Source organism: Eulemur rufifrons, chromosome 23 (genome assembly GCF_041146395.1).
Source record: "Eulemur rufifrons isolate Redbay chromosome 23, OSU_ERuf_1, whole genome shotgun sequence".
NCBI lineage: Eukaryota > Metazoa > Chordata > Mammalia > Primates > Lemuridae > Eulemur > Eulemur rufifrons.
In genome coordinates this window covers 15,753,029-15,778,962 of record NC_091005.1, presented here as the reverse complement: position 1 = coordinate 15,778,962, position 25,934 = coordinate 15,753,029, and the positions used below count along the sequence as shown (strand labels likewise).

At 57.3% G+C, this 25,934-nt stretch overlaps 1 protein-coding gene across 3 annotated transcripts in view; it reads right to left on the bottom strand.

The window, feature by feature from the left end:
- Window positions 1–25,934, bottom strand: part of VAC14 (VAC14 component of PIKFYVE complex) — a 100,017-nt gene that overhangs the window by 33,498 nt on the left and 40,585 nt on the right. For all 3 annotated transcript variants that reach the window (XM_069456751.1, XM_069456753.1, XM_069456752.1), the window contains 2 exons: window positions 17,077–17,233; window positions 6,611–6,743 (listed from right to left, as the gene is read on the bottom strand). In XM_069456751.1, the coding sequence (XP_069312852.1) occupies window positions 6,611–6,743; window positions 17,077–17,233 (290 nt within the window). The remainder of the gene's footprint in view (window positions 1–6,610; window positions 6,744–17,076; window positions 17,234–25,934) is intronic.

Here is a 25,934-nt window from a genome sequence, read left to right as displayed (position 1 = left end):
GGGGCGATAGCCAGCTCAGGGGGAGGGTGGCTGCTTGGGCTGTCGGGACAAGGGTCACCCTGAAGGACACGTGGCCTCCCCCGCTAAGTTCACCTGTGACCTCTAACCTCCCACCAGCCCTGCTCAAAGTGAATGGGGCCCTTCAAACACCAGGACGCTGCCCTTTGAAGCTGCCGGCGCACACTGTCCCGGGCTTCTCTGGCCGGCACTTCCTTTCCTGCCCTCATACCCCCGCCAGCCCTAATGAATCCCAGCCCGGCCCGGCAAGGCCCACCACACGTGGTTTCCATTTCCCAGAGGCAAGGACATCCCCTCTTACGGGGAGTGCCAGTGTGTGACGGTATGGGGACTGCTCGGAGGAGATGGAGCAAGGCCAGTGGCCTGCCCCCAGGTCCCGCAGCCCTCCCTGCCACCCTGGGTCAACGAGGAACAGAGGGCCCCATCTCGGATGGTTCTGTGAGGTGCTGGGATGTGGGTCACTTTGCCAGAGACTAAAGGACAATGCAAATGCAGGCTGGCTTGGGCTCTCTAGGCTCCCTGAATTTTGCCCCGCACAAGGACACCTTTTTACCTTGGAGGGCAAGACTCTTTTTCTGCCAGGCAATGTTTTCTGCGTGTGAGACTGGCCCCTCGGGCCTCCCTGGCGTTCACACCCCCCAGTGTTGTCCCCAGTTAGCAAATCAGAAGATAAGAGCTGGTTGTGCAAAATGGCTTCTGCTGCACGCACGCCCCCCTCTGCATCCCCTGCAACGAAAAAACAGCACCCAGCCCCGGCCCCTGTGGAAGGCTCCAGAAGAGTCACACAGCAGCTGGGCAGACCTTAATTAAAGCCAGCGAAGAGAAGCTTCTTTTGAGAGGGGAGGAAGAATGCCTCTCGCCTGTTCCAAGTCCTGTCCTCTCCCCTCAGCTGGGGACCCAATCAATATGGCTACAAACTAATCAGAGATCAAGACCCATCTATTCTGGGTAGGTGGATCAGGGCCTCTTCCAGACTCCGGTTTGTGTGCCTTTCCACAGCAATTTACTTTTACTCTGAGCAAATGGGTGCAATCCGTCACAGGAACAAGGGGAAGAGACCTGAGTGGGGTCGCTCTGAAGCTCTCTCTCCTGAGCTGGGGACAGGAGGCGAGGCCCGGATGCGGGTCTTGCCACTTCACTCCAGTTCACCTTCCACTGCATCAGCACAATGCGCTTCCGGGGGCCTGGCCAGCGCCCCTGGCAGGTAACATGCTCTGAACACAGACTCACGGCGGGGGCGGGGGGCACCTGACCCCAAAGGGCCTCCAGAGACTGGGCTGCCTGGGAGGAGGGGTAGGCTTGGGAGGGTCACGGGTGGCCCCACACACTGTGGGGATCTGTCTCCCAGGCCAGCACGCACAGGGTCAGCTAAGTGGAATTTCCCAATTACGGCATGAAAGAGAGCTTCTTCTCTGAGGCCCTCCCTCCTGGTCCCCGCAATTAAAAACAAGTCCAGTTTCTAGTGGCTGCCCTGCCCCACCACCCACCTCGGTGGCCAATCAACTCCCCACTGCCCCATCCCCCTGCCCAGCACAACGGCCCTTGTGCGAACCCAGGACACTGTGGAGAGGCAGGATTAGCAGGGCACATGTTAGGGACTCGGAGCATTTGCTCGGTTGGGGAGGCTGCCGTGCCTGTGTGCACGGAACAGAAGGAGCCAGAAGCCTTATCGCTGGGCTTCTCTGCCTCTGGGTCTCATGAAAGAAGTCCCATGACCACTTCCTCCTTTCCCACTTGGGCCCCCGCCTCATCTTAGGATGTCCCTTTCCCCCGGGGAGGGTGCCCGCACCTCATCTACCATGAGCCAGGCCGGCTCCCATTCACAGCGCACGCACGGGTGCGTGTGACAAATGAAAGCATTCTCTGGCCGGTCCTCTTTGCGAGGCAGCAGGGAGGAAGAGGAGGGGAGCGCACAGCGGCTGCAGCCAAAGCCGGGCTGGCCGGAGGGCCGTGTTGGCGGGCAGAGTGGAGTGTCTTCGGATTTGCTCACTTCCCACACAGAGGCAGGCCTTGTACAGATCACAGCTGCTGGGTCACGCTGGAGTTCATATCACAGTTTATCAAAGAGGCTGGGCTTCCCCGGCTCTCCTTTTCTGCTGAGAATGAGTGGACCGGTTCACGGGGAGACAAGGCCCGGGCTTGTTCTGCCGGGACCAGCGCGCGGGGCGGGGGGCGGCTGGAGGAGGGCAATGCACACCAACACCTACGTGGGGCACAGTTGTGTCAGGGGTGCACCGGGGCCAGCTCTCCGCCCAGAAGGGTCAATTATTTCACCCTCTGGTGCGGGTCTGGCTTCTTTCCCCACAGGCCACCGTGGGAGGCAGAGGCCAGGTCAGGAGGTTGGACAACAGTCCCCCTTCACCAAACACGGCCAGCACCGGGGCTGGGACACGCACGATCTTGCGTAACCCCCCTGTGATCTGACAAGGCAGGCACTATTGTCATCTCCGTTTCCTGGCCAAAACAGAGAGGGCTGGGAACCGGTCAGGAGAATGGGAGGAACCGGGGTGTGAAGCCAAGCCTGACTCCAGAAGCTGCTCTTCCTCGGGGTGCCTGCGGGAGGCACGTCTGCCCCACAGCTGTGCAGTCCTGGGGAGGGGTTGGCTTGGGGAGAGGACAGGGGTACAGCGCTAGAAGCTCACGGCACCTCTTCCCACACGTCCCCCTATCTATGTGCTTGGCCCCAACCCTCTGCAGCCAAGAGAAGGGCCCAGGATGGGTGCAGGTTGCGGCGAGGCTGGCTGAGAGACGGGTGCTGGAGCTGTGGGCTTCCCAACCTCCAAGTATACCTAAACGGTCACGTCCACCAGATCAGGAGGCCATGTGGACACCGAGAGGATGTCCAACCCACCCAGGCCTGGATGGAGTTCGGGTACATCATTCCCACTCCCCCAACTCCCACGTGGAGGGGCGGCTGGGGAAGCAATTGGAGGGGAGGGAAATCATGCATCTTCCTCAGTGCCAAGAACCCCCCAGCAGATGTTTCCCTTGAAGAACTCCGGATGCTTTTGTCCTTCTATAGGCAGCAGCCGCTCCCGGGCCCAGAGCTGACACACCCCTGCAGAAGCGACGGCTTTCTACTTCTCGGCCAGAAGAATCTCTCCTTTCTCATGCTCCGTCTTGGAGGCTGAGAGGAGCCATGCGTAGTCTGCTTTGCAGCTGAAGGAGCGGGTTAGGAAATCACTTGGTGCCTTCCTTGTCAGGCCTGTGGCTTGTCCCAGCAGTCTGCTGTGCCCCTCTCTCCAGCCACAGCAGGAAAGAGGAAAATGAAGTGGAGAGGCAGGAGGGCGGGCGGACAGCCCCAGGGCTCTTTCCAGCAAGCGTCTGCTGACAGGCCTCCGCCCTGTGTGACCATCCACGGGAGGATGGCGGAAGTGACATGTTGGCAAGGCCTCCTCCAGCCAGATGCTGTGCTGTGCGCCCAGACTGGGTGGCTGGGACTGTGACCGGGGGCTGGTCAGCAGTGGCCTGGCAGGCTGGCCCCCAGAGCCGGCGTGGCCCCGAGGAAGTAACACGTACTGACAGGTGGGGGTGCTGCTTCTGGGGACGGCAGGCTGGACAAACGTGGCAAAAGGCTCGGAGAGACCAGTTCTGTGTGAGGGGCCCAACCACACAGGTCCCCTCTGTCCCAGCCCACTGGGCTCTTGTGCTGGTGCCAAGGGCTCAGAGACCCTCTGTGACTGTACCAGTGGGAGTGAGGCTTGGCCTGGAGGTCAGGCTCCATGTCCACCGAGAACCTGGTGTGGCCCACGAGAGGTCTGAGCCCGCGAAGGGTGCTGGATCGCCACGCTGGATACACCGAGCCGCTGGAAGGACGAGGTGGGAGGACTCTTGGGCCCGGATCCTGTGCCCTCCGAGGAGCTGGGTCCCAGGTGGTCCTGGACGCAGGCTGTTCAGGGCCCCTCATGGCACCAGGCTCAGCACTCTCCCACAGAAGGGACAAAGTGGTAGCTGCAGAATTAGCGGGGTACAGGGGTTTGCAGCCCAGTTCCAACCAAGCCCAGTGGACACGCTGCTGCTTTTCTTTTTCCCTTCTGCGGAATGAGGATCCCAGCAGCCCAGGAGACGCTGCGAAGCACGCCAAGCCTCCCTGCCCGGGAGTCTGCAGATGGGAACACGGGGGCGGCCCTGGGCGGTGGGGAGGACGCACTGCACGCCCCACTGCTGCCCGCCCGTCTGTCCCCGCTGTCTGGGGAGGCTGGTCACCCACTGGCTCCCTCTCCCCAGCTTTCCCACAGGGTGGAAAAGCCCATTATGGCTGCTCCTCCAGGGGGAAGCTACGACGTCATTTTCCAAAGGCCTCTCTCCTACCGGTTCCCTGACATTCTTGGCAGTAGGGAGAGCCCATCAAGTGTACTGACACCTCTGCAGTCTGCAAAACTGCAGCAAGTAACTGTCACTCTTATGGAACATTCCAGTTTCCCTGGTAGGGGGTCCCTTGCACCACACCTAATCTCTACTTCAATTCCTTACCCGAAACTGTCTAACTGCCGGGGAAGACAAACCACAGACATCTGCCTCTTCTGCCCAGTGAAATGAAGAATCCCTTGCTGCTTCTGTGACAGTGGTTCCCAATCGGGGTGATTGTGCTCCTCAGGGAACCTTTAGCAATGTTTAGAGACATTTGTGATTGTCACAGCGGGGCGAGGGTGGTGCTACTGGCACTCAGCGGGTGGAGGCCTGGGATGCCGCACCGCGCAGGACAGCCCCGTCACCAAGGATTATCCGGCTCCAAATGCCAATAGTGCTGAGTTTGAGAAACTGCTCTAGAAGAGCCCAGAGAAGCAACAGGGCAGTGGCAGCCTCCCCATCACCACAGGGGCATCCTTTTGCGGGTCTGGACCATCAGGAGCCCCTTCCTCATGCTGCAGTCCTGCTGTTTGTCTTTCTGCTCAGGCAGGCCTGTCCCCTCCCACGACTCAATCCTTTGGCCCCGTCCTCAACTCCAGACTCAGCCCTGAGCTGGCCGGTGGCCTCCTTGCCCGGCAGACAAGCTTCCTGGTCACTTGTCTGTACCTAGACCCTCTCCTGGCCTTGTCTCCTGCCGTCTCCCTCTTCCCACTGCTTCCTCCTACCTCTCTGGCCCCTCGTCACAGCCTCTTCTTCCAGCTTCTCCTCTTTTCCCGACCATCAGACTGGAGCTCTCAGCGTTCGGCCTCAGACCCCTTCCCTCCTCATTCTGCCCCTCTAACTCCCCAAGCGTGAAAGCTCCATAAAGGCAGAACCACCTAGAACGGCACCTCGCATGGAGTCGGTGTTCAGTAAATATCTGATGAATGAATGAATGAGTGACTATGTCATCAATTTCCAGATTTGTATTTTGGGCCGAGATCCTCCTTTTGAGAGCCAGGTACAGCAAACTACTCCGTCAACATCTTCCTTCTGACGTCCCCAAAGCAATCAAAGTCAAACAGGCGGCTGCCACCACTCTCTGCCACTCTTCCAAGGCTCCCATCTCGGGGACTGGTGCCACCCTCCACTCAGCTGCCCAAACCAGTGGCCTGGCTGCTACCCGACTCCCTCTCCCCACACTCGCTCACGCAGTTGGGCACCAATCAGCTCGACATCCTATTCATCCCCAAATCTGGCACTTCCCCCATCCCCTCTCGAGCCGCCAGGGTCTCACTTGGATGACAGCCTCCCACCTGGTCTCCACCTTGACCCTCCAACCCATTCTCCCAGCGACACGGTCACTTCAAATCAGAAATCTGGTCACGTCGCTCCCCCGTCAAGCCCTTTCAGTGGTTCCCTGGCAAGCCCCGGGGAAGGCCGCCGATCCCGAGCACGGCCCACAGACCGAGCCTGGTTTACACCAAAATGAGCTCCAGCCTCTTTCTTACCTTGAACCACCGTACAGGCTGGGCCCTCTGCAACCCCTCAGCCCCCGGACCGCGTCACTCTAGTCTGCTTCCCAAGCACATGGACCACTTTAATAACCCAGCACCTCAGAGGGTCCGATTTCACTGGTCAGGGGGGCCCGGGCTTCATTTGGTGGGGAGCCTAGAGGAACCTGTGCCCCTGATTCAGCTTCTGCTAGGCTGCAGGTGAAACCGGGCCACTCTTCTAGTGCCTGCCCCTTGGCTGAGTGGGAGGCAATGGGCCACTCCCAGCCATCCTGCTGGTGATGACAGTTCTATGGTCCTCGAGCCACTAGGACTGTGCCCTGGGACTGTCCAGGTTAGGCTCACACGACGCAGGAACCTGGGTCCACCAAGCCTGGGCAAATCCTGTGCTGGAGGCCGGACCCCGCAGCACAGCCCTGGGTCACATGCCATGTGGTGAACCCTTTTCCTCTCTGAAAGACTGACAATAGCATTTAACGAGAGGATGTTCCACCTCAAGGCAAAGGTACCTTGACAAGCAACAAGCAAATTCAGTTTTTTAAAAAAATGTCAACGCCGAGCTGCCTTATGTTGGCAGCACCAGCAACCCGGTATGAAGGGGAAACCCTCTTCACTTAAGAACAGACCAAAAGTCAGGAAGAGGAGGAGGGAGAAGGGAACGAGAAGGTGGCTGTTCTGGCACCTTGTGTGGTGCGACCACGGAAAGTCGTGGCCACGGGAGGCAGCGGAGAGGGCGCGCGGAGGCTGACCTGATGATGAAGGGGCCTCTGACCTCCAGGAGCTTCCGTTCACTGCTGAACCTCTTGAGAAGGTTGATCATGAACTTATAAAAGTAGGAGTTCATGGTGGGAGTGGAAGGAGAACATTCTAAGCCTTTGGTACCTGCAGAGAAAGGGACAGAGCCAGGATTTACTCTGGTTACGTGCGCACAGGATGATGCGATCCCTACAGAATACAGCCCACTGGAAACGCCAAAAAGCCGTGTGTGGGTTTGCGTACGTATCACACTGTCCACCCTCCATCCAAGCCCAAACCACCCAGTGAACATTCCTTACGTGTAAGACCCTGCGAGGCATCGTGCATTTAAAAAAAAAAAACCAACAAACTTGGACTCATTATCCTAATAAACAAAATACACTTGGGGTCTACCTGGGCCAGTTAAGGACAAATAAGAAGTCAGAGAGACCGAGGCTGTGTGCAGGACGGGCACACAATCTCAACGGTCAACACAGCCGGCAGACCCACAACAGGCAAAAGCCAAGCTCCTTTTTTTTTTTTTTTCCCATAGTTTTTTCTTTTATTAGACTTTTATATTATTATTCCACATGTATTTGCTCAATTTCTCACACCTTATAGTAATTCTGACTCATGTGAAAGTGGACTTTTTTCAAGTTTCCTAGAATAGGGACCTTATGCCAGACAATCACTGTATATGCCAAGCTCCTTTCTTAATGTTACTTGAGAAAAATAAATTATGCACACAGCCAGCTAGATTAAAAGCAGCAAATGTTGACAAAATGTTACAAAGGGTGTGAATCTTTACCTAACGTTTTGGAATCAAACATTCTTTCTTCCTCACCATCAGGCAAAGATGCTCTTTTAGGATAGTCATCTTTTCAAGACCCCAAGGTGGCTTTATAACCAGAAACACAAAGGTCTCTGACACGTGTCCCAGCTGAAAACACACTGAGGGACAGATACCATGACCCCTTCCAGCCCACCTTGCACGTGTGCCCCTCTGTAAAGCCCCAGCACCGAGGGGACAAACGGACGCTGCCGGAATGCCTGGCCCTGAACTGGAGTATTCACGCATCCCTTGGGATTCTCCCCGCCCCTTCTAACATACACTGACCTCCGTGGCTCAGAGGTGACAGGAATGGCAGGAACCCTCACCCACTCTGTCCGGAGCACTAACAGTGCATTACAAAAAAAAAAAAGAACCCCAAAAGCGTTGTGATATACTTCATATACCATAAAGTTCGTCCTTTTAAAGTGTAAAATTCAGTGCTTTCAGAATATTCCCAAAGTTGTACAGCAATCGTCATTAATTTCAGAACATTTTCATCGCCCCTTTCACCCCATGCCCATCAGCAGTCCCTCCCCACTGTTCTCTCCCCAAGTCTCTGGCAGCCACTAATCCACTTTCTGTCTCTATGGATTACTATCTGCCCATTCTGGACGTTTCATATAAATGGAACCATACAGTATGTGGCTGCTTTCACTTAGCATATTTTCAAGGCTCATCCATGTCATAGTATGTATCAGTTTTTAATTCATTTTTATGGCTTAATAATATTCCATTGTAGGAATATACCCTATTTTATCCATTCATCACCTGGTAGACATCTGAGTGCTTCTACTTTTTGTTATTATGAATAATACTGCTATGAACATTCATTTACAAGTATGTGTTTGAGCCTGTTTCTGATTCTTTAAGGCATATACGTAGGAGTAGAACTGACGGGTCATATGGTAATTCTAACTTTTGACGAACTGGTAAACTGGTTTCCACAGTGGCTGCACCATTTTACATTTCCGCCAACAATGTATGAGGGCTCCAATTTTCCCATATCCTCGCCAACACTTGTTATTATCTGCCTTTTTGATTACAGCCATCCTAGTGATAGAAGGCGGTTTCTCATTTGTGGTTTTTTGGTTTGTCATTTCCTAAATGACCGATGATGTTGATGTGCTTACTGGCCATTTACATATCTTCTCTGGAGAAATGTCTATTCAAATCCTTTGCCAATTTAAATATTGGGCTATCTGTCTTTTTATTGTTGACTTGTAGGAGGTTTTATATATTGGATGCAAGTCTGTTATCAGACAGAGGATTTGCAAATATCTTCTGTGGGTTGTCTCTTTTTACTTTCTTGAGGGTGTCTTTTGAAGCACAATATCTTTAATTTTGATTAAATATATACATTTTTTCTTTGGTGGCTTGCACTTTCAGTGTTATAGCTAAGAAATTATTACCTAACCCAAGGTCATAAAGATTTACTGATATGCTTTAGGTCTCTGATCCTTTTTTTTTTGAGACAGGGTATTGCTCCGTTGTTGCCTGGGCTGGAGTGCAGTGGTGTCATCATAGCTCACTGCAACCTCCAACTCCTGGGCTCAAGCAATCCTCCTGCCTCAGCCTCCCAAAGTGGCTGGGACTACAGGCTGTCTGGCTTCTGATCCATTTTCAGTTAATTTTTGTAGATGATGTGAAGAAGGGGTCTAAATTCTTTTGGATGTGGGTAGACATCCAGTTGTCCCAGTATAACGTGACGTCTTAACAGACAATTAACAGCTATTATCTATTAAGCAAAGCACTTATTATGTGCTAAGCATGCAGAAAGCCCTCACACATAGTACCCGATTTAATTCTCAAAATAGCCTTTGAAAAGATGCACCATTACTATTCCATCATATACACAGGAAAACCATGAGTCGGGCTGCAAATGATCCAATGCCACAGAGCTGGGGAGTGGTAGTTGCTGACCCCAGGTAGCTGGTCTTCAGAGCCTGTGTTCTCATCAGCCCCTGGGCACTGATGTTTGGGCGGGTTTGAGTCTCCCAGGTTAGGAGGTAGAGCCTTGCTAGGCAGGGGAGCAGAAGATGGCATAAAGACCAAAGCCATGGTTCTGCCAAGCCAAGACTGAGGACACAGAAAATAACGCCACCAAAAGCTGTGGAGCAAGCACCTGGCCACAGCTCTCTGGAAACCCAGGGAGGACATGGGGGTTAGCAGAGGGGCCAACAGAGGGATCTGGGGCCCTTACTTTCAGGGCCGGCCCCTCTCTGGTCTAGGAGCCCAGCGGGAGTCATGACTTTCTCCCTGGACCAGGGAGGAGACAGGAGGTACCAGCAAAGCTAGGCAGGACGCACGATTTCTGAGAATCCAACTTGGCCAGGGAGGTAATACTGGCAGAAGCATCAGCCCAGAGCACAACACAAGAATATGTGGAACCTTCCAGAGTATCACAAGCAAGTCTTACAGAGAAGCCTCTATGGACCGACTTTCGGAGATGCCCATGGTCAGAAAGCAGAATAAAACCCTCCTGGAAGGAGTTGTTTCTTGCTGAACTCAGACTTCCCTCGCATCCTCTGCGGTCCCAGAGGGGACGTAGAGGGCACTAGAAAAGGTGCTGGGCACTAGAAAAGCTGCTTTTCTGTTTTGTTTTTCCCAGCTGTGAATTACTCTACGAAGATTCCTGACCAGGAGCCACACCTCCAAACAGTCCTGGCCTCAATCCTGAGAACCTCCGAGACAGCTCTCGTGAACCTTGCTGGGGCGAGCCTGAGTGAGAAGCCCTTGAACTTCTTGCTGTTTGGACTGCGTCATCCTGGTCCCTGCCCTGACAGCCAGGCTTGGGAGGTCCTCAGTGACTCTCGGATGGCAAACAGTCTCTTCTCCCTGGCCCAGAGGGGCTGTTTGGAGAATCAAGTGTCACATTCTTACAGATCGAGTTACCCGGGGCCAGCTGGGGCTGGTCTCTGCAGAGGCGGCTGCAGATACAGCTGCTGAGGCAGCCCCACCTCACCGCCCCACCCTCGGGGGATGAATTCCGGGGTCCCCGGTGGCCTGGCAGGAGGCACAGGCCCCCCACACTGGAGGTGCCCAGTTAACCACAGGCCTCTCGGTAAAGGCTCCTAGTGTCCCTGTCACCATCTTGCCTCTCTATGTGTACTCCCAGCCCATCCCGTTTCCAGTTAGGCTCCCAAGTATTCCAAAGGACAAAGGGACCAATGTAGGAAATAACCACAAAGAAACCCTCCCCATGTGGAGCCAGAGTCCCCATTCTTCGGGGCTGGTGCCTTAGGCAAGCACCGGGAAGAAGTCAGTGCCACTGTGAGGCTGGAACAGCCTATTAAATGACACAAAATACATAATGTACTAGGCCTGGGGCCTGCCACAGTCTGTGCTCAATAAATGGGGACTCCTTTCATTAGCAAATGTCCCATATCTCCGAGCACTGCACGGGGCAGACTGCTCTCATTCTTCTGATCAGGGAGACTTTGGATCTAGGACAGATTCACAGTGCTCTGTCGGAATGCTGTGAGGAGGAAAGGGTGTCACCTGTGACCCCCGCCCCAACATCCAGGGAGGAAGATCATTTCACCTTGCAGCGGGCAGACTGGCCAGAGACAGCAGAAGAGAAGGCCTGGGGTGCTCTGGACACGTGTCTGGTCTCCTTAGCCACAGCCCCCACTCTGGGCCCAAAACAGACTCTCAATATCCCTGGAGCTGAGACCCTTAGCGAGGAGGAGGGCAGAGTCACACCTGGGAGAAGCCACGGCAGGTGAGTCACCCTGTCCTCGCACTGCTCCCACTGTTTAAAGACTAAAACAGCAAGAAGCTGGGCGCTCCCCAACGGGGGACCGGTGCCTTTCCTGAGGCTCAGGTGACAGGAGGCCAGGGTGTGTGGGAGCTTTAGGGGAGCCGACCAGGGCTCGCTGGGCCTGCAGCTATCAGGGGTGGGCCCTTTTGCCCCCTGGGAGCCCATCTGCCAGAAAGACCACTGCCCAAGAGCAGGTGCCTCCCCAGGACGGGGCTGGGAGCTTGGGAAGTGCTGAGTGGAGCCCACAGGTCTAAGCAGGCAGTTCTATCCCAGCAGGGGAGGCAGGGAGAGGGGCAACACTTCCTGGAGCAGGGGTGTGGGCTGGACCGGGATGGGGCACTGTCTCAGCACTCACTGGGGACAGCGAAGATCTCCCACATCTCTCCCAACCTCAGCTTCCCTCTTCGCCCACCAGCCGCTCCTCTGACCTAAGCAGCCCTTCAGGCCTGGTTGGCTTGACCTGGAACCTGACAAAAGATGTTCTCAGGCAGGGCTGCAGGCTCGGAAGGAGGAGATGGGGTGGAGAGAGGACAAACTTGCCCCAGGAGTGTGACTACAGGCACGACAGGCCTCGCAACAGCACTGATTTCCACCTCACTGCTGCCTGCTCCTCCCCAGGGAGCACTCACAGCGCCTCCACCCGCCCCCGGCTCCCAGCTCATCTCCACGGTCATAAAAGCTGGGCCTGGGCCCAGGGCTACACGTGCCCCAGGAAGGGGCAGAACTGGGACAGGGACTCAGCGGCCGGCTCAGGGCACGCCCTCCAACACTGTGCTCCGGGGGTCTGCGAGAGGCTTTACTCAGGTGGCGTTTCTGGCAGCACACAGCGCCCGGGCCGCGCGAGACGGGCCAGCTGCTCGGGTTGGAACAGCCTGGCCACGTGTCTCAGGAGAGGGGCTCCCCCTGAGGGGCCGAGGGGAGCGGGATTTCCATCCTCTAATCCCGCGGAGGCTGAGGGAGAATGCTGCCCCTCAGCGAGGGCGGCGCTGCCTCGCCTTCCCGGTGGGGGCGAGCGAGCAGCCCGCCGGCGCTGGCGGGACGTTCACGTGACCGGCCAGGCCAGACAGATGCCGGAGCGCCCTGCGTGCAGAACCAGGCCGGCGGGGCGGGCGGCGGGGGAGCCAGCCCTGCAGATGTTCCTAAGTGAAACCTGATGTGGCGACATGAGAATCTGCAGAACATCTCACAAACAACCTTCCTGGGGATGTTTTGGATTGAATTTTGTGGCCATGACGTGAAGGAACCTCACATGTCAGGATAAAAATAGCTCTGGCCTCAATACCCTACGCGAGTTACAGTTCAGCAGAACCAGATGCGAAAGCATTAGACACCCAGCGCAGGCTCTGCGCGGTCCCCGCGCCAGGCCGAGCCTTCCTGTCCTGCTGGGTCAGGGCCCGTGTGCCTGGACAGCCCCCGTCTAGGGGCATCAGGATCCGCTGCCCTGAGGATGCAGAGGGGAAGGCCACAGGCCATGCAGAGCACCTGGGGAGTCCAAGGGACCCCCTGGATCCAGGCCCTGTCACCGACTAGCAGGGGAGTGGAGGCAGGACGGCTTCTCCGAGGCCGGTTCCTCTCCTGTGAGCCGCAGCAAGGCTAAAGAGCATCACACTCGGCCCAGCACAGGAAGTGCTCCGCTTAGGGACAGCACAATGGGGAGGCTGGTATGGAACCGACAGGCATAGGGTTGGGGAAGGACAGCCTCCCACAAGGGGCCAGAGAATAGGAGGCCAGGCCGGGTCTCTGCGGGGGTGGTGTGGAGTCCATGGAATGGGAGGGGGTGCAAACCTCACGGCTTCGTAGACAAAAGATGCTGCAGTAATGGCATCATCTTGGGACCCGATCCAAAAGGCCATCAGTTATCTGTGGGCCAGACCAGCTGAGGTCGGCAGGACAGGAGCGTCTGGGGCCAGCGCCCACAGCTAGGCTTTCCAGCTGCTCAGCTCGGAGTCAGAGATAAGCTGATGGGCCACAACAGGGCCTGCAGGGACTTCCAGCTGACGTGGCAGGGGACAGTGGCCACACAGCAGTCTGCCACTAGGAAGAGTTGCTGCTGCTGCTGCAGGGCGAGGGCTGGGGCCAAGGGCAGCACAGAGAGGGTGAGGAGGAAGGGACCCGTCAGCAGGGAGGCCTGGGTGGCTGGGGCTGGCTTTCCATCTGGCGACAAGGGAGGGCCTGGCAGTGAGGGCACCAGAGGACGCCTTCCTGGGCAGTGGTGCTGGGGGGTGGGGTCAGACTGGCTGCCAAGAGCTGTCAGGCTGGGGCCATGGCCTGGCACCCACTGCTTCTCCCCCAGGTGGTGTCAGCTTCCAGGGCAGGGCAGGGGGTGGGACCCCCGAGTGGGGGTGAGGAGTGCAGGCTCTCAGGCTATGCGTCTGAGAACTGAGGTGGGAATGACGACAGTGCTCGCCCATCAGAGCTGCTGCAAAGCAGCCAGGGGCCAACCCACAGGAGCCAGCCCGTGCGAGCGCTGAGGAAAATACCTGGTCCTAACAAGACCTCAGCCAATGCTGCAGCCATTATCGTTACTGTTACTGCGGTTACTGGGGAAAGTGCCCCAGAGATGGCTTTCTGGGCTTCTTCTAGAACTTGTTTCCGTGTGGCAACATTAAGATGCTGCTCACGTTTGGCCACACCAGCCTGGGCTATAGGGAACGAAATTGAATCAGAATGTTTCATTTTTGCCTGTTTTTAGAGGCAGGCATAAAAACATCTTGGCCCGGCGCGCCCTGCAAGGTATACCGACATGAGCAGCTTTCATCACACCAAGGATGGGCCCCATGGTGGGCAGGGAGAGCCAGGGAAGAGTGGGTTTCAGGGGCCCACCCTCAGTCCCAGGCTGCCACACTGCTGCTGCACTTGGCCGTGGACCCTGCAGGCCGGCTGGGTCTCCCCAGGCCCGGCCACCCTCTCTCTGGCAGCAGAGATGCCCCGGCCCCGGGAGCACAGGCACGTCTCTGACAAGGTACCGATCCCTGAGGCCTCCTCAGTCCTGTACTCTAAGCAGGCACAGGCTCAGGTGGCCTGCAGGCCTGCTCGTCACCCCTCGTCCCCAGAGCCCGGCAGGCCCTGCAGAACCCCCCGAGTGGAGACCAGGCAGAGAAGGTACAAAAGGAGCTGAGCCACAGGAGAACAAGGGGTGGGAGACAGGAAAATGTGGTGTCGCTCCGTCAGCTTCCCGGTCCCGGCAGCTCTCTCCTGACTGTCCCCGAGGTGACCCCCTCCCCACTCCTGGGAATCTGCAAGGGAGGCGGGGCGGGAGGAGCGCAGAAGGGAGATGTTTACGCTGGGCCAGACAAGAAGCAAATCCCGTGAGGGCGGCTGTGCCTTGAAGGGCCCTGGGGACCACCGCAGTAGGAGCCTTCAGGCCGACACAGCAGCCGCCCAGGCGTGTGACGGGTCTGGCTTCCCCAGGGCTCCGTGCGATCTGCACCATCGCAGTTTACAGACCCAATGTGCAGGCGGCGCCACTGGCTCCCAACAGATGCCACCGACTTCGTCCTTCCTGGGCTCCTGCCTGCTCTGCCTTCCAGAAAGTCCCTTCACACCTTTGGGGCGCTCTGCTCTAAAGGGACACAGCACTGCAGCCTGCAGGTTCTCAGAGCTGCGCCCCAGAGAGCCGCAGCAGAGCAGAACCCGAACAGGCGGATCGTGTGGCCTTGTGCGCTTGTCTGCGTGCTCGGCCAGATGGAAACGGACAGAACGATGCCCCCGCAGGCCCGAGAAGCAACGTGGGAAACAGCAGCTAGCAGAGGAATGAGTGTACACTTCCTGCATGCCTTCTGCCCTCAACACCGCCACACACGTCCCTGGCGCCTGGTGGGTGCCCTATGGCAGCAGAGGCGGGAGAGGGACAAGGCACGCTCCGGCTTCCGCCGATCTCCTGTTACTGGTTTGAGCTGACCTTTTAAAACCACGGACCCGTCTGTAAACTCTGATGCCGGCTGCGGACACGCACGTGTGAGCACATGTGGCTCTGCCTGGAGGTTCCCACACTCCTTGAAGACCACACGTGGTCTCAAGCTAAGAGCTCGTGGCCCAGAGTTGTGGCTGCTGCTTCTTATTTTTCTCCCCACATGGTGCCTTGGCTACGATGTCGTGGATTCTTGAAGCAAGAAGTGTTATTGGCTGCAGGCACTTCCTTGGTGTTCTTTCCAGGATGGAGTTTCTTCCCATCTGGCATAACTTGTTGTTTTTCTATGAATTCCCAGTGAGTTCCTGGCTGACTTGAGGCAGTGTGACAGCCTCAGTGACCTGGGGCAAGAGTTGCCACTGCCTTAGCCTCCTTTGCGGCCCGCCCATCTCGGCAGGGCCAGGAGCTGGGATGCAGAGTGCTCTGCCGTTCGGTTCCCCTGGCCCTTGCTCCCAAGCAGGGGGAAGGGCGTGATGCTACCGGCCTTCCAGGGACCCCCGGGCCAGGCCCTGCCCTCCCCCCGGGCACATACTGGATTTTTTCCAGTCCGGGCTGCCTGTAGCAGTTTCCTGGCCCATCCCTGCACGAGTAGGAACCTATGTCACAGTCGTCAACATCTCTGTGTCAAAGCAGAAGAGAAAAATCCCCTACAGATGAAGGGCAGATCAAAGAGGGTCAGGGAGATCCAGGTGTCCTGGCCCTGCCCCGAGGCTGTGCTACCCCAAATAGCTTTCTGGGCTGCCCCTCTGAGGACGAGAGAGGGCGCTGGGGCATCTGCCTCCCAGGGCGAGGACCAGGGCTGCTCCGCCTGGCCACCCCCTGCAGGACGCCTCCTCTCGGCTGTGGCCCCTCTTCTGCCCAGTTCTCACAGCTCCCTGAACCTGAGCCCCCTTCTGGGGGAAAAGCTTCTGCTCCTCTCCCCATCTTGTCACAGTCCCTCATGTGCTGACTTGGGGACGCAGGACGGAGAAGGAACTCCTGTGCCAGGGGACAGGTGGGAGCCCCAGCATGGGTCCTGGGGTCAGGGTGTGGGACCGTTTCCCTGACTGTGGCCACTGGCTGCCTAGAACTGGGCTCATGGGCAGGGAAGCGGTGGCATCCTGGCAAAACAAGACAGAGGAAGCTGGGCGGCCGTGGCGCCCTCACTCCTTCTGGGTTGCTGCAGGGCATGTGCAAGGAGGTGGCCTGAGGCCCAGGTGCCTATATGACACCTGCTGCAAGGGCTGGGGAGCCCTTGACTTTCACTGTCATCAGGGAGGTGTCTTTAATACAGGGGTCTCCGTGACTTGAGCTGGCAAGTCCCGGGGCATGGTCAGGCCTGCAGGGCTCCTGCGACCCCCTGTACTTCTCAGGCACTGGGTGGTCTCTGGGCCAAGGAGACGCCCAGGATTCGCTGGGCACTTTCCCACCACTCGTGTCCCTGGGCATTTTCCAGGATCGTGTTGCTGGAGGGAAGGGGCGCCGGCCTGGGACCAGGGAGGAGAGCAGGCCCGCTGTCAGGAAGGAACCGAGGGCCGAGCACTGGAACACTACGGCCACCTTCGCTTCCAAGGACTGCCGGAAACAGCCTGTTTGAATTATCCCGTCTCCTGCCGGGGCTGCCTGCCGTCTTGAGGGCTATTTTTAGCTTCTCAGTGAGGAAGGAAATGGCTGCCTCGTCTTCCACCTGTGAGGCCTAAGACCAGGGCCCTTGGCTCCTGACTGGGGAGACGCTGCCCAGCTGACTCACATGGTTTTGGGTTTAGCCAGTGGCTCACAAGCACCCAAGGTGCAGGAGGACGGGGAGAAAGGGCTGCTGGGTGTGAGGGTTGCCTGCCGCCGGGGCCTCGGGTCACTGGTAGGAAACCCAGGGACCCCTCACACGCTGGAGAGTTCCGCCACTCATGACAACAGCCCAAAGGAGCACCTGGGCCCAGCACGAGACCCAGCATGAGCACTTCCAGGGTCGCTGGGGCTGGAACCCCCAGTGGGTACTTACCGGGAGTGGTGGGCAGGCCGGCTCTGCCGAGGGTGGGCACCTGGAGCTCTGAGTGGCTGATCCGGAGGTCAGGGCCATCGAGGGGGCCTGGGTCATCCGTCTGGCCTGCGGGGGAGGAAGCAATTTCTGCCAACACCTCTAGATCCTTCAGGACAACCTGGGGAGACAAGTAGAGCATGAGGATGAGCCCCTGCTGTGAGCTGGGGTGACCTGGTGAGAGGTGAGGTCAGCAGGTCTGCAGAGGACAGCAGGCTGCAGAAAGCCACCAAGACCATGGCTGCAGGCGTGCTCAGAAAAGTAACAGAAGATACGAGTTCAAGAGAACACAGATGTCCCGGACAGGGGACCCAGGAAAGGAGCTGGAATCTGAGGCCTGGCAAGTCAGCTGTCCCAGGACCCCCCTCTCTGGTCCCCAGGGCTCAGGTGAGGGTGTGTGCTGCAGCGTGAGTCACAGAGCCTGTGGCCACGAGAGAATCCCACGGTGCCCTCCAGCCCACACTCTGCAGCTCGCAGCAGCCACAGCCCTGCCCCACACTGGTCCACAGAACAGATTCTTCTGCAGAGGTGACGTCAGGCCACCGCAGACCCCAGAGCACCCGCCATATTTGGGGTGCATGCTGGGCTCCAGAATCGAGCACTTCCTAAGGTCCAGACATACTGTTCAGTCCTCACAGTCTCCAAAGTGTTCCTACGCAGGTTTGGGGGGGACGAGGCCTCCCCAGACTGATCACCTGCTTGCTGAGATTGTCCAAGGCAGAGGCAGAGCGTGGGCACAGAGCAGAGTGGACTACAGGTCAGTGCTGTTACAAGGGCCCCAGGGCTGCCCCTACAATCCAGAGAACCCCCACACCCTTAGAAGCTGCCTCCCCTTGTACCGCACCTATCCTGGCCTGGCACCGAGAGCCCATTGCTCTGCTGCCGTGGGAATGGGGCCAGGGGCCAGGGGTGTGCCCTGCTGGGAGGGGACCTGCTGAATGTGTGCACGTGCAGGTCATCTGCCCCAGGAGCTGGCGAGACTTCCCAGCCACTTTCTGCTCACTGTGCTCCACACTGGGGTGTCTGCCCGCCCCTTCCTGCTCCCCACTCCTCTCCTGCTCTGAAGAGGGACTGTGCCTGTTCTAGCCACAGTGTATCCCCAGGGCTGTCCTTGCCCCAGTAGATGCCTGGTGGGTGGATGACTGTGCCTCCTTCTGGGCTACCCTGAGCCCAGGCCAAGGATAACCCCAGCAGGCAGGGCCTCAGCCCTGGTCCAGTGGAAGCGAAGCAGCACCTGGTGGGCGGGGCCAGCTGCGTGGGACACGGTGGATGCAAGGTCAGGTCAAGGCTACGGTGGGGTCATGTGGGATGACTGCAAGACTTTATAAATATGCTAAAAACCTGTGAATTATGTACTTTAAAAGGGCAAATTTTATCTCAAAAAAAAAAAAAAAAAAAAAAAAAAGAACTAAAAAACAAGGCCTGTCTTCTCTAAAGCTTGAAAGCGGTTCCTGCCAATGCAGACGACGTGTGCCAGCGCCTCCTCCTGGCACTGCCCTGTCATCGCCCCTCCTGGTGTCCTCTTGGCTCATCCAGGCCCAGTCAGCTGAGGCTCCCTTCGCTTGCTAGCCCATTCTGGCCCCTTGGGTTTCTCCGAAAAGTGTCACATGTTTGGCACACAAGCTCCTCACCAGCCATGGCCTGGCCTCACCCAGGCACTCACGCACACACATGGATGCCACCTCCCACTGTCTCATCGCGTAGCGTCCTTCCCTCTGTCCCTCCACTCCCAGACACTGGGATGTTCTCCTGACACCTGAGCCCTGGTCTGTGCCAGGGGCTGCAGAGGGGAGTCGGAGCCACCCCTGCCCACGGCACAGCAGGCAGCAGAGTGGTGAACGGATCACCAGCATCCACAGCCATCGCTAGGGGCAGAACCCTGGCCCGCCCTTGCCTGCAACAGTATACTTGATTCAGCATCTCCCCAAACTTTCTTTTTATCTTTTTTCTTTAGAGACTAGGTCTCACTCTGTCGCCCAGGCTGGAGTGCAGGGCTACAAGCATAGCTCGTCACTGCAACCTAGAACTCCTGGTCTTCAGTGATCCTCCTGCCTCGGCCTCCAAAGCGCTGGGGTTACAGGCATAAGCCATGTGCCCGGCCTCTCAGAGCATTTTTACTCGCTGGGCCTGTGGGAAATGGATCCACACTGGCTGAAAAACGTAGCTGCTAAGGAGCCTGGTCAGACGGCAGGAGCCAGGGCTGCCCCTGCGGCCAGGCCAAGAGCCAGGGGGCCCTGGGGAGGTCTAGGCCCAGCAGGGAGGGTCCAGGCCTCTGCTCCCACTGAGGGAGGAGCCTCCACGGGCTCTTTGCTTCAGCGACAGAACAGAGACAGAGAGGAGAGGGATGGGACGGGACGCGGAGAGCACAGCAGTGTCGCTGCAAGCGGCAGCAGCCCCGGAGCACCTGTCTTTGCAAGAGCGCAGAGGCTACGCCCCTCGGTGCTCAACTGTCCCTGCATGTCACTTTCCAAAGGTCAGGGACGGGAAATGAGACCAGGGGATGGGATGGGGGGCGGGTGGGAGAATGACTCACTCAAAATTAAACAGTGAGGCAAGAATAAAGCCAACAGTGCCTCAAAAAGTCAAACAGAGTTGCCATAGGTATACTCCCACTCCTAGGTAGTTACCAAGAGAACTGCAAACATATGTGCATGTATAAAAACTTATTTATAAATGTCCACGTGGAAAACTTATTTATAAACGTCCACGCGGCGTCATCCCTAATAGCCAGAAAGTGGAAACAACCCAAAGGTCTATCCACTGAGAGACGGATAAACAGAATGTGGCGTATCCACACCAAGGACTGTCACTTGGTAATAGAAAGACACGAGGCACTGATCCATGTCACAACACGGGCGAACCCTGACAACCTTTGCCCAGTGAAAGAAGCCCGGCACGAAAGACCACGCAGCGTATGATGATTCCATTTGTATGAAATGTCCGAATAGGCTAATCCACGGAGACGGACGTAGATTAGTGGTTGTCAGCTGGACAGAAACGGGGTAGGGAGTGACTGCAAATGGGTACAGGGCTTCTTTTTGGGGCAATGAAAATGTTCTGGGCTGGGCACGGTGGCTCACGCCTGTAATCCTAGCACTCTGGGAGGCCGAGGCGGGAGGATTGCTGGAGGTCAGGAGTTCGAGATCAGTCTGAGTGAGAGCAAGACCCTGTCTCTATCAAAAATAGAAAAATTAGCCGGGCATGGTGGCACGTGCCTGTAGTCCCAGTTACTCAGGAGGCTGAGGCAGGAGGATCCCTTGAGCCCAGGAGTTTGAGGTTGCAGTGAGCTATGATGATCCCACAACACTCAGGCCCTGGTGACAAAGTGAGACTCGGTCTCAAAAAAAAAAAAAAAAAAAAAAAAAGAAAATGTTCTGGAATTAGAAAGTAGTGAAGGTTGCACAACCTTGTGAAAATACCAAAAACTACTATATTGTATGCTTTAAAAGGATGAATTTTATGGTATGTGACTTGTATTTTTTTTTTTTAAAAAAGGGCCCAAACCCCAAGTCAGCCCCCTAAAACTCCCAGAGTCTAGTGGTCCTCGTGAGCACTGTGCTCTTGCTCTGCTCACAGAACCAGGCGGTGGGGTCTCAGGCCCCCCAGGATCTCACATCTGACTCAGACCCGGGGAGGTGAGGGTCTCAGGGAGGCAACCTGTGTCTCTTCGCAAGGGTTTGCATCTGCGACTTCCTCCCCCACGCTGCCCGCTGCACTCAGGTCTGTCTGTGCAGGGGACGGAGGCGCATGCCTCTGGCAGCAAACGCGCAGTCACATGCAGCCAAGGAGAACAGCGTGAGTCAGCAAGGCGGCTGGCACCAGGCCACATGGTGGACACACTGACACATGGACCCGCGCTAAGTGTCCGGTGGGTGCTAATTTCCCCGTCGGGAAAGGTGCTCGGGAAGAACCACCAACACCGGAGGGTCCTGGCCTGTGCAGCACCGTCTCCGCCCTCTGAGTGGCCCCAGGGCCAGGCTGTGAGGGACGGGGAGGCCGGCGTAGCACGCTGTCCTCACTCCTGGCCACAATTAATGCCCGCACTTGTCATCAGGCCCACCTTCCATACTACACATGAGGAATCTGAGGCTTGGACACTGGCTCAAGCTAACAGGAAATCCACCTCAAACCCAGCTCTGGTCCCCAAGCCCGAGCTTGTTAATAATGCTCCACAGGGCTTTGTGGCCAGACAGTCCTGACGTCCAGTCCTGGCCCTGCCACTCAGCTGCTGACCCTGGACAGTTACCTTCATGCACACAACCTCCGCCCCCAGACATCCACTGAGTGGCCTCTGCGGGCCGGTCCTGTGTTGGCTGCAGGACATGCAAGGCAGGGCAGGACAGGCTCTGCCTCTGATGAGGTCACAGACTCCTGGAGGACACAGGCGGTAAACATTTACTGACAACACAGCACAGGTGCCAGGGAGCCAGCAATTCCGCCAGAGGAGGGCCCAGAGGCTTTGGAAGTACTCGAGCATGACTTGGCCAAGGGAACTGAGGCGGGAGAGAGGCATTCAGAGCTTCCTCTTACCTAGCGTGAGCCATTCGTGGAGGCCGAACGACTCGGCACATGCCAGGAAACTAGACTTTTGCTCTAGCTCCTGAGAGCGGAATGGGGCTGGGGGGTTGGGGGATATGGCCAGAAATCAGGCCGAAGCGGTGGAGCTTCAGATAAAGAAGTCTGAACTGCGTTTTGCAGATGATGGGCGGCCTCGGTTTCCCCATACGTGCAAATGGAGACTTAACCTAGCCAGGCTGTGGTGAAGATTATAGGAGACACTTTGTGTGCAAAGCACAAAAAGTGAGCACACGAGAAAGGCTGGCTCACCACTCTGGGCGGTGACGGTGGTGCCCACGCTAAGGGCTTCCGACCCCACTTCTGCCCCCAAAGAGAAGGCGCATCAGCCACCTCTGGACCGCTGCCTCCCGCCCCGCTGGAGAGTGCAGCCGGCAGCCAGCAAAGCTGCACATTCACATTTTGAATTCTCTTATTTTAGAAAGTTTAACACCAAATGGCAAATGAATGCAAATTACACTTCAATTGCACAATTAAAGCCGGAAATGTTGTGTACAGGTTCCTTCAGTAATCCCAGCCACTCCTCTAGTGCTTACATAGGAAGGATTTGTCTCTGGCGACAGCCCCTGCGGGGGGCAACGCCATGTGTACTTGTGTGCAGACACACACACACAGCCCCGTCCGGTGCCTTACATAAAGCGGGGAGTCAAGAACAGCATCACCATCTCCTCCAGCCTCTCAGAGGGGAGGAGGGGAAGGGGGTGTCAAAATGGAGGGCAAGGGACGGCTTGAACTGGGGAGTGGGGTTGGCGTGTAGCTCTGACACCCGGGCTCCTGTGCCTTTCAAGTCCAGCTGCTGGTTCTCCCTAGCTGAGTTGCAAACCCGACTCAGCCCAGGGCCTGACCCTGAGGCTCTGGAGCAACAACCTGGCCGCAGACCTAGGCCAGGACTCGGCCTCTGCCCGGGGCAGGAGCGGCAGCCTGGACAGAGGAAAGCCTTGGGAGGCAACCTCGACAGGTGGCCTGGGACCGAGAACAGGGGCTGCGGAGAGCCGCCCTTCCTGTTGGACCGGCTTTGAGATTCTGTGCCAGGGTCTCGGTGCTCCACCCACCTGGAGACCCCACAGCCCTTGGTGGGTGGGCAGGAACCTCTGGGACCAGGACCAGGTGTTCTCAGTGGCCTTGCTCACTGGGCACCTGGCTCAAGGCCGGGAGGAAAGAAAGGCCCCCCAGCTTGGCCACTCCTGCTTTGGCCTCTAGAGCACGCAGGCTGGGCCTGGGCCTGTGGCCGGCCCTCGGGCCCGGCTCTGAGAATGGGGAAAGGCTCAAAGCAAGCAGGAGGAAGCCACGTCCATTAGTATGCACTACACAGCTTTTTGCAAAATGAATATAAAACACTTGTGCTTTCTTTTTGTGTGAGAGAAAGAAGGGGGAAAAGAGAGGGAGGGAGGGAGGTTACAAGAAAGCAATATTCTGCAGGAGCAGGAGCGCCTGCTGTTACCATGGCAACAGGCTGGGGGTAGGGAAGGCCCATCAGCTGGTCCCTCATTTTTTTTTTTTTTTGGAGAGGAGCAAGCTGACCTTCTGTGGAGTGAAAGGGTCGATTGAGGTGGGTGGCGACTGGGTTTGGGGGGCATCTGCAAAGCAACTCAGGGGAGGCCTTGGGGTGAGGGGAGGGGGATTCTCACCCTCCATGGTATGGGCAGCAAAGACCAGGAAGCCCCGCCCCACTTCTTGGAGGTAACTTTATACAGGCAAAGGGCATATTTTGGTGTGGGAGGGGAGTCAATGTCTGGGGTGGTGGCTGCTGCAGGTTGTCTGTCACCCCACTTTGCGTTCCTGCAGGCCAAGGACAACCTCTCTGGGATGGTGGCTGTTTCTCCCTCTTCTGACTGGTCCATCCAGGCACTCACTGTCCCAACACCTCACCCACAGAGCAGCACTGGAAAGCCACAGGGAGCGGGAGGCTCTGCTCTCTCACCCTCCCCGAGGGGCTGCTGGCTGCTCCTTTGCCACCCTGGGAACCGCAGGAGGCTGGGCGCCAGCTTTGCAAGGCCCAGTCCCAGACTGGGAGGCCTGCCCTTGCCTCCTCCCAAGGCTCCTGAACACGGAGTCCCAGGGTGAGGCATTCAGCAGATGGTGAGTAAACATTAATACCAGCTGACCTGCAGTGCAGGGCAGGAAATGCGAGATGGACAGTTCTGAACAGCTTCTGCCCAGGGGGTGCACGGAGGGGCGCCCACTTGCCTGCACCCACTTATCCTTAAGAAACCACTGGTTGGCTGACGGAGCCCTGGGTGTCAACTGGCGCAGCCTCCTAGCTCTTGAAGAGGGAGCCCTTCTTATACTGACAGGACATCCCCAAGCTGGGCCCTCTCTGGTCCAGCCAGGAGGAAGCTGCAAGAATGTTTCCAAGGGACACACTTGGTGCTGGTGGTAGAGGTGAATTATGGCTGAAGGCCCTGGACGCTGAGGTCTGGCCGGCGCAGGCCACTGTCAAGGGCTCTCTGATGCTTCTGCCCAGAGCGGTCGGCTGGCAGGGCCTTGCCTGAGATCTGGGTCAGTTCGGGCTGCTCCTTATTCTTGTGAAGTGGAGCTGATATGAAGCGCAGAGGCCCCGAGGCTGGGCATTCCCGGAAAACCTTGGGGCCTCTGCGCCCGTCCACACAGCAGCCTGGCCCCTCCCTTCACGAGGGGCATGGCCCTGGCCACGTGTGGAACGGCTCCTGCTGTCCTGGGGCTTGGGGTATCGGCCAGAGAACTCACCCCAGGAAGCCAGGCTGCTGTTCTCTGGGGGAGGCGAGGGAAGGGGCTCCCGCAGGCTGAGAGCAGTGGAAGAAGCCACCAGCACCAGCTGGCACCAGGGCCAGAGGCCTCCGCCCTGGACACAGTAAACATGAGCTGCAGGAGGTGGCAATCAGGCCCCAGCCCGGCCTGGGAAAGAGATGGCGTTCCAAGAAAGGCTTCGGTCTACCGTGGGTCGCAGCACCCCTGCCTGCTGCAGGAGGGAGGGACAGCACTGCCTAACAGACCTTTAGACTTGCGGGGGGAAGAGGAGGATTGCTTACGCTCAGACCTACTTTACTTCCTGTTGAGAAAACCACCCTGATTAAAAACCTTTTGTCTTGGTACAGCAAAAACAGCTTGAAAAAAAAAAGAGGATACACCTTGGTTAGTGCTGTGTAACTCTGAACACAAGCCCGTGGGGATCAGGGTTACTTTCTTTGTAAACAGACTTTTGAAATCTTTCCTTCAGTGCCTAGCACTTTCCTCTATGCAAAAGGCCAGCACCTAACACTTGTTGTTGGGTTCCACTGATTCACAGTGACAGCACAGCTTCAAATGCCCTGGCAGCTGTCCATCGCTCTTAGGGCACAGGGGACAAGACAGGCCAGCCTGGGGCAAGACAGTGTGGAGACCAGGCCCCTGATCCCCTCCACCTCCGCTGGGTCTCCTTCCTGCTGAATCCAGCCACTGCTCATCTGCACCACCTGGGGCCTCGGACCGGGAGGGCAAACTCCCAGGGTTATACCTTCTCCCCAAGAGCCCGGCAGGGAACAGGGAGGGCCTGCTGCACCCAGGACAGCTTGAGCTCGATGCCCACTCACACCCGCTGTGGCCTGGTTACCAGGGGACAAGGTGATAAGCCAGGAGCCATGGCAGCGGGAGAGAGGGCTCCTGCCCAGTGCTGGGGCTCCGCTTCCTTCCAATTTACCCGCAAGCTACGCACAGCCCCGTCCTGAGGATCCGGGCTCTTCCCTACAGGCCTAGTCTCCCGTCTCCTCTGGCAGGGCCCGGGGCGTAGTCAGGCCCTAGGTGGGATCAGCTCATCATCTAGCCAACCTTCTGTTCCTTCACTTTCTCCTAAAACGTTTCTGAGCATCTACTGACGCTGCCCACCAACTATGGGCTGGACAGAGTCTGTCCACACAGACCTCACAGCTGAGGGGCCCCCGCAGAGGGTGAGAAGGGCTATGAGAAGGTCCCCTCAACAGGGGGACATACAGACACAGAGGGGACCTGGCCCAGCCTTGATACACAGGGGGAGGGGCTTGTGATACAGACATAGGCGTACACATGCACACACACACACACACACACACACACGGCTTCGTGGAGCATCTAGGCTGAGATCTTGACCAAGTTACTTAACATCTCTGGGTCTTAGTTTCCTCTTAGGTGACATGGGGAACACAACTGAACCTATCCTCCAGGGGCTGTCGTGAAAATGAACTAAGCTCACACACGCGGCGCTGAGCACAGGGTCTGGAACGGAGTGAGTGTGAAATGTCAGCTCTTCTTGTAGC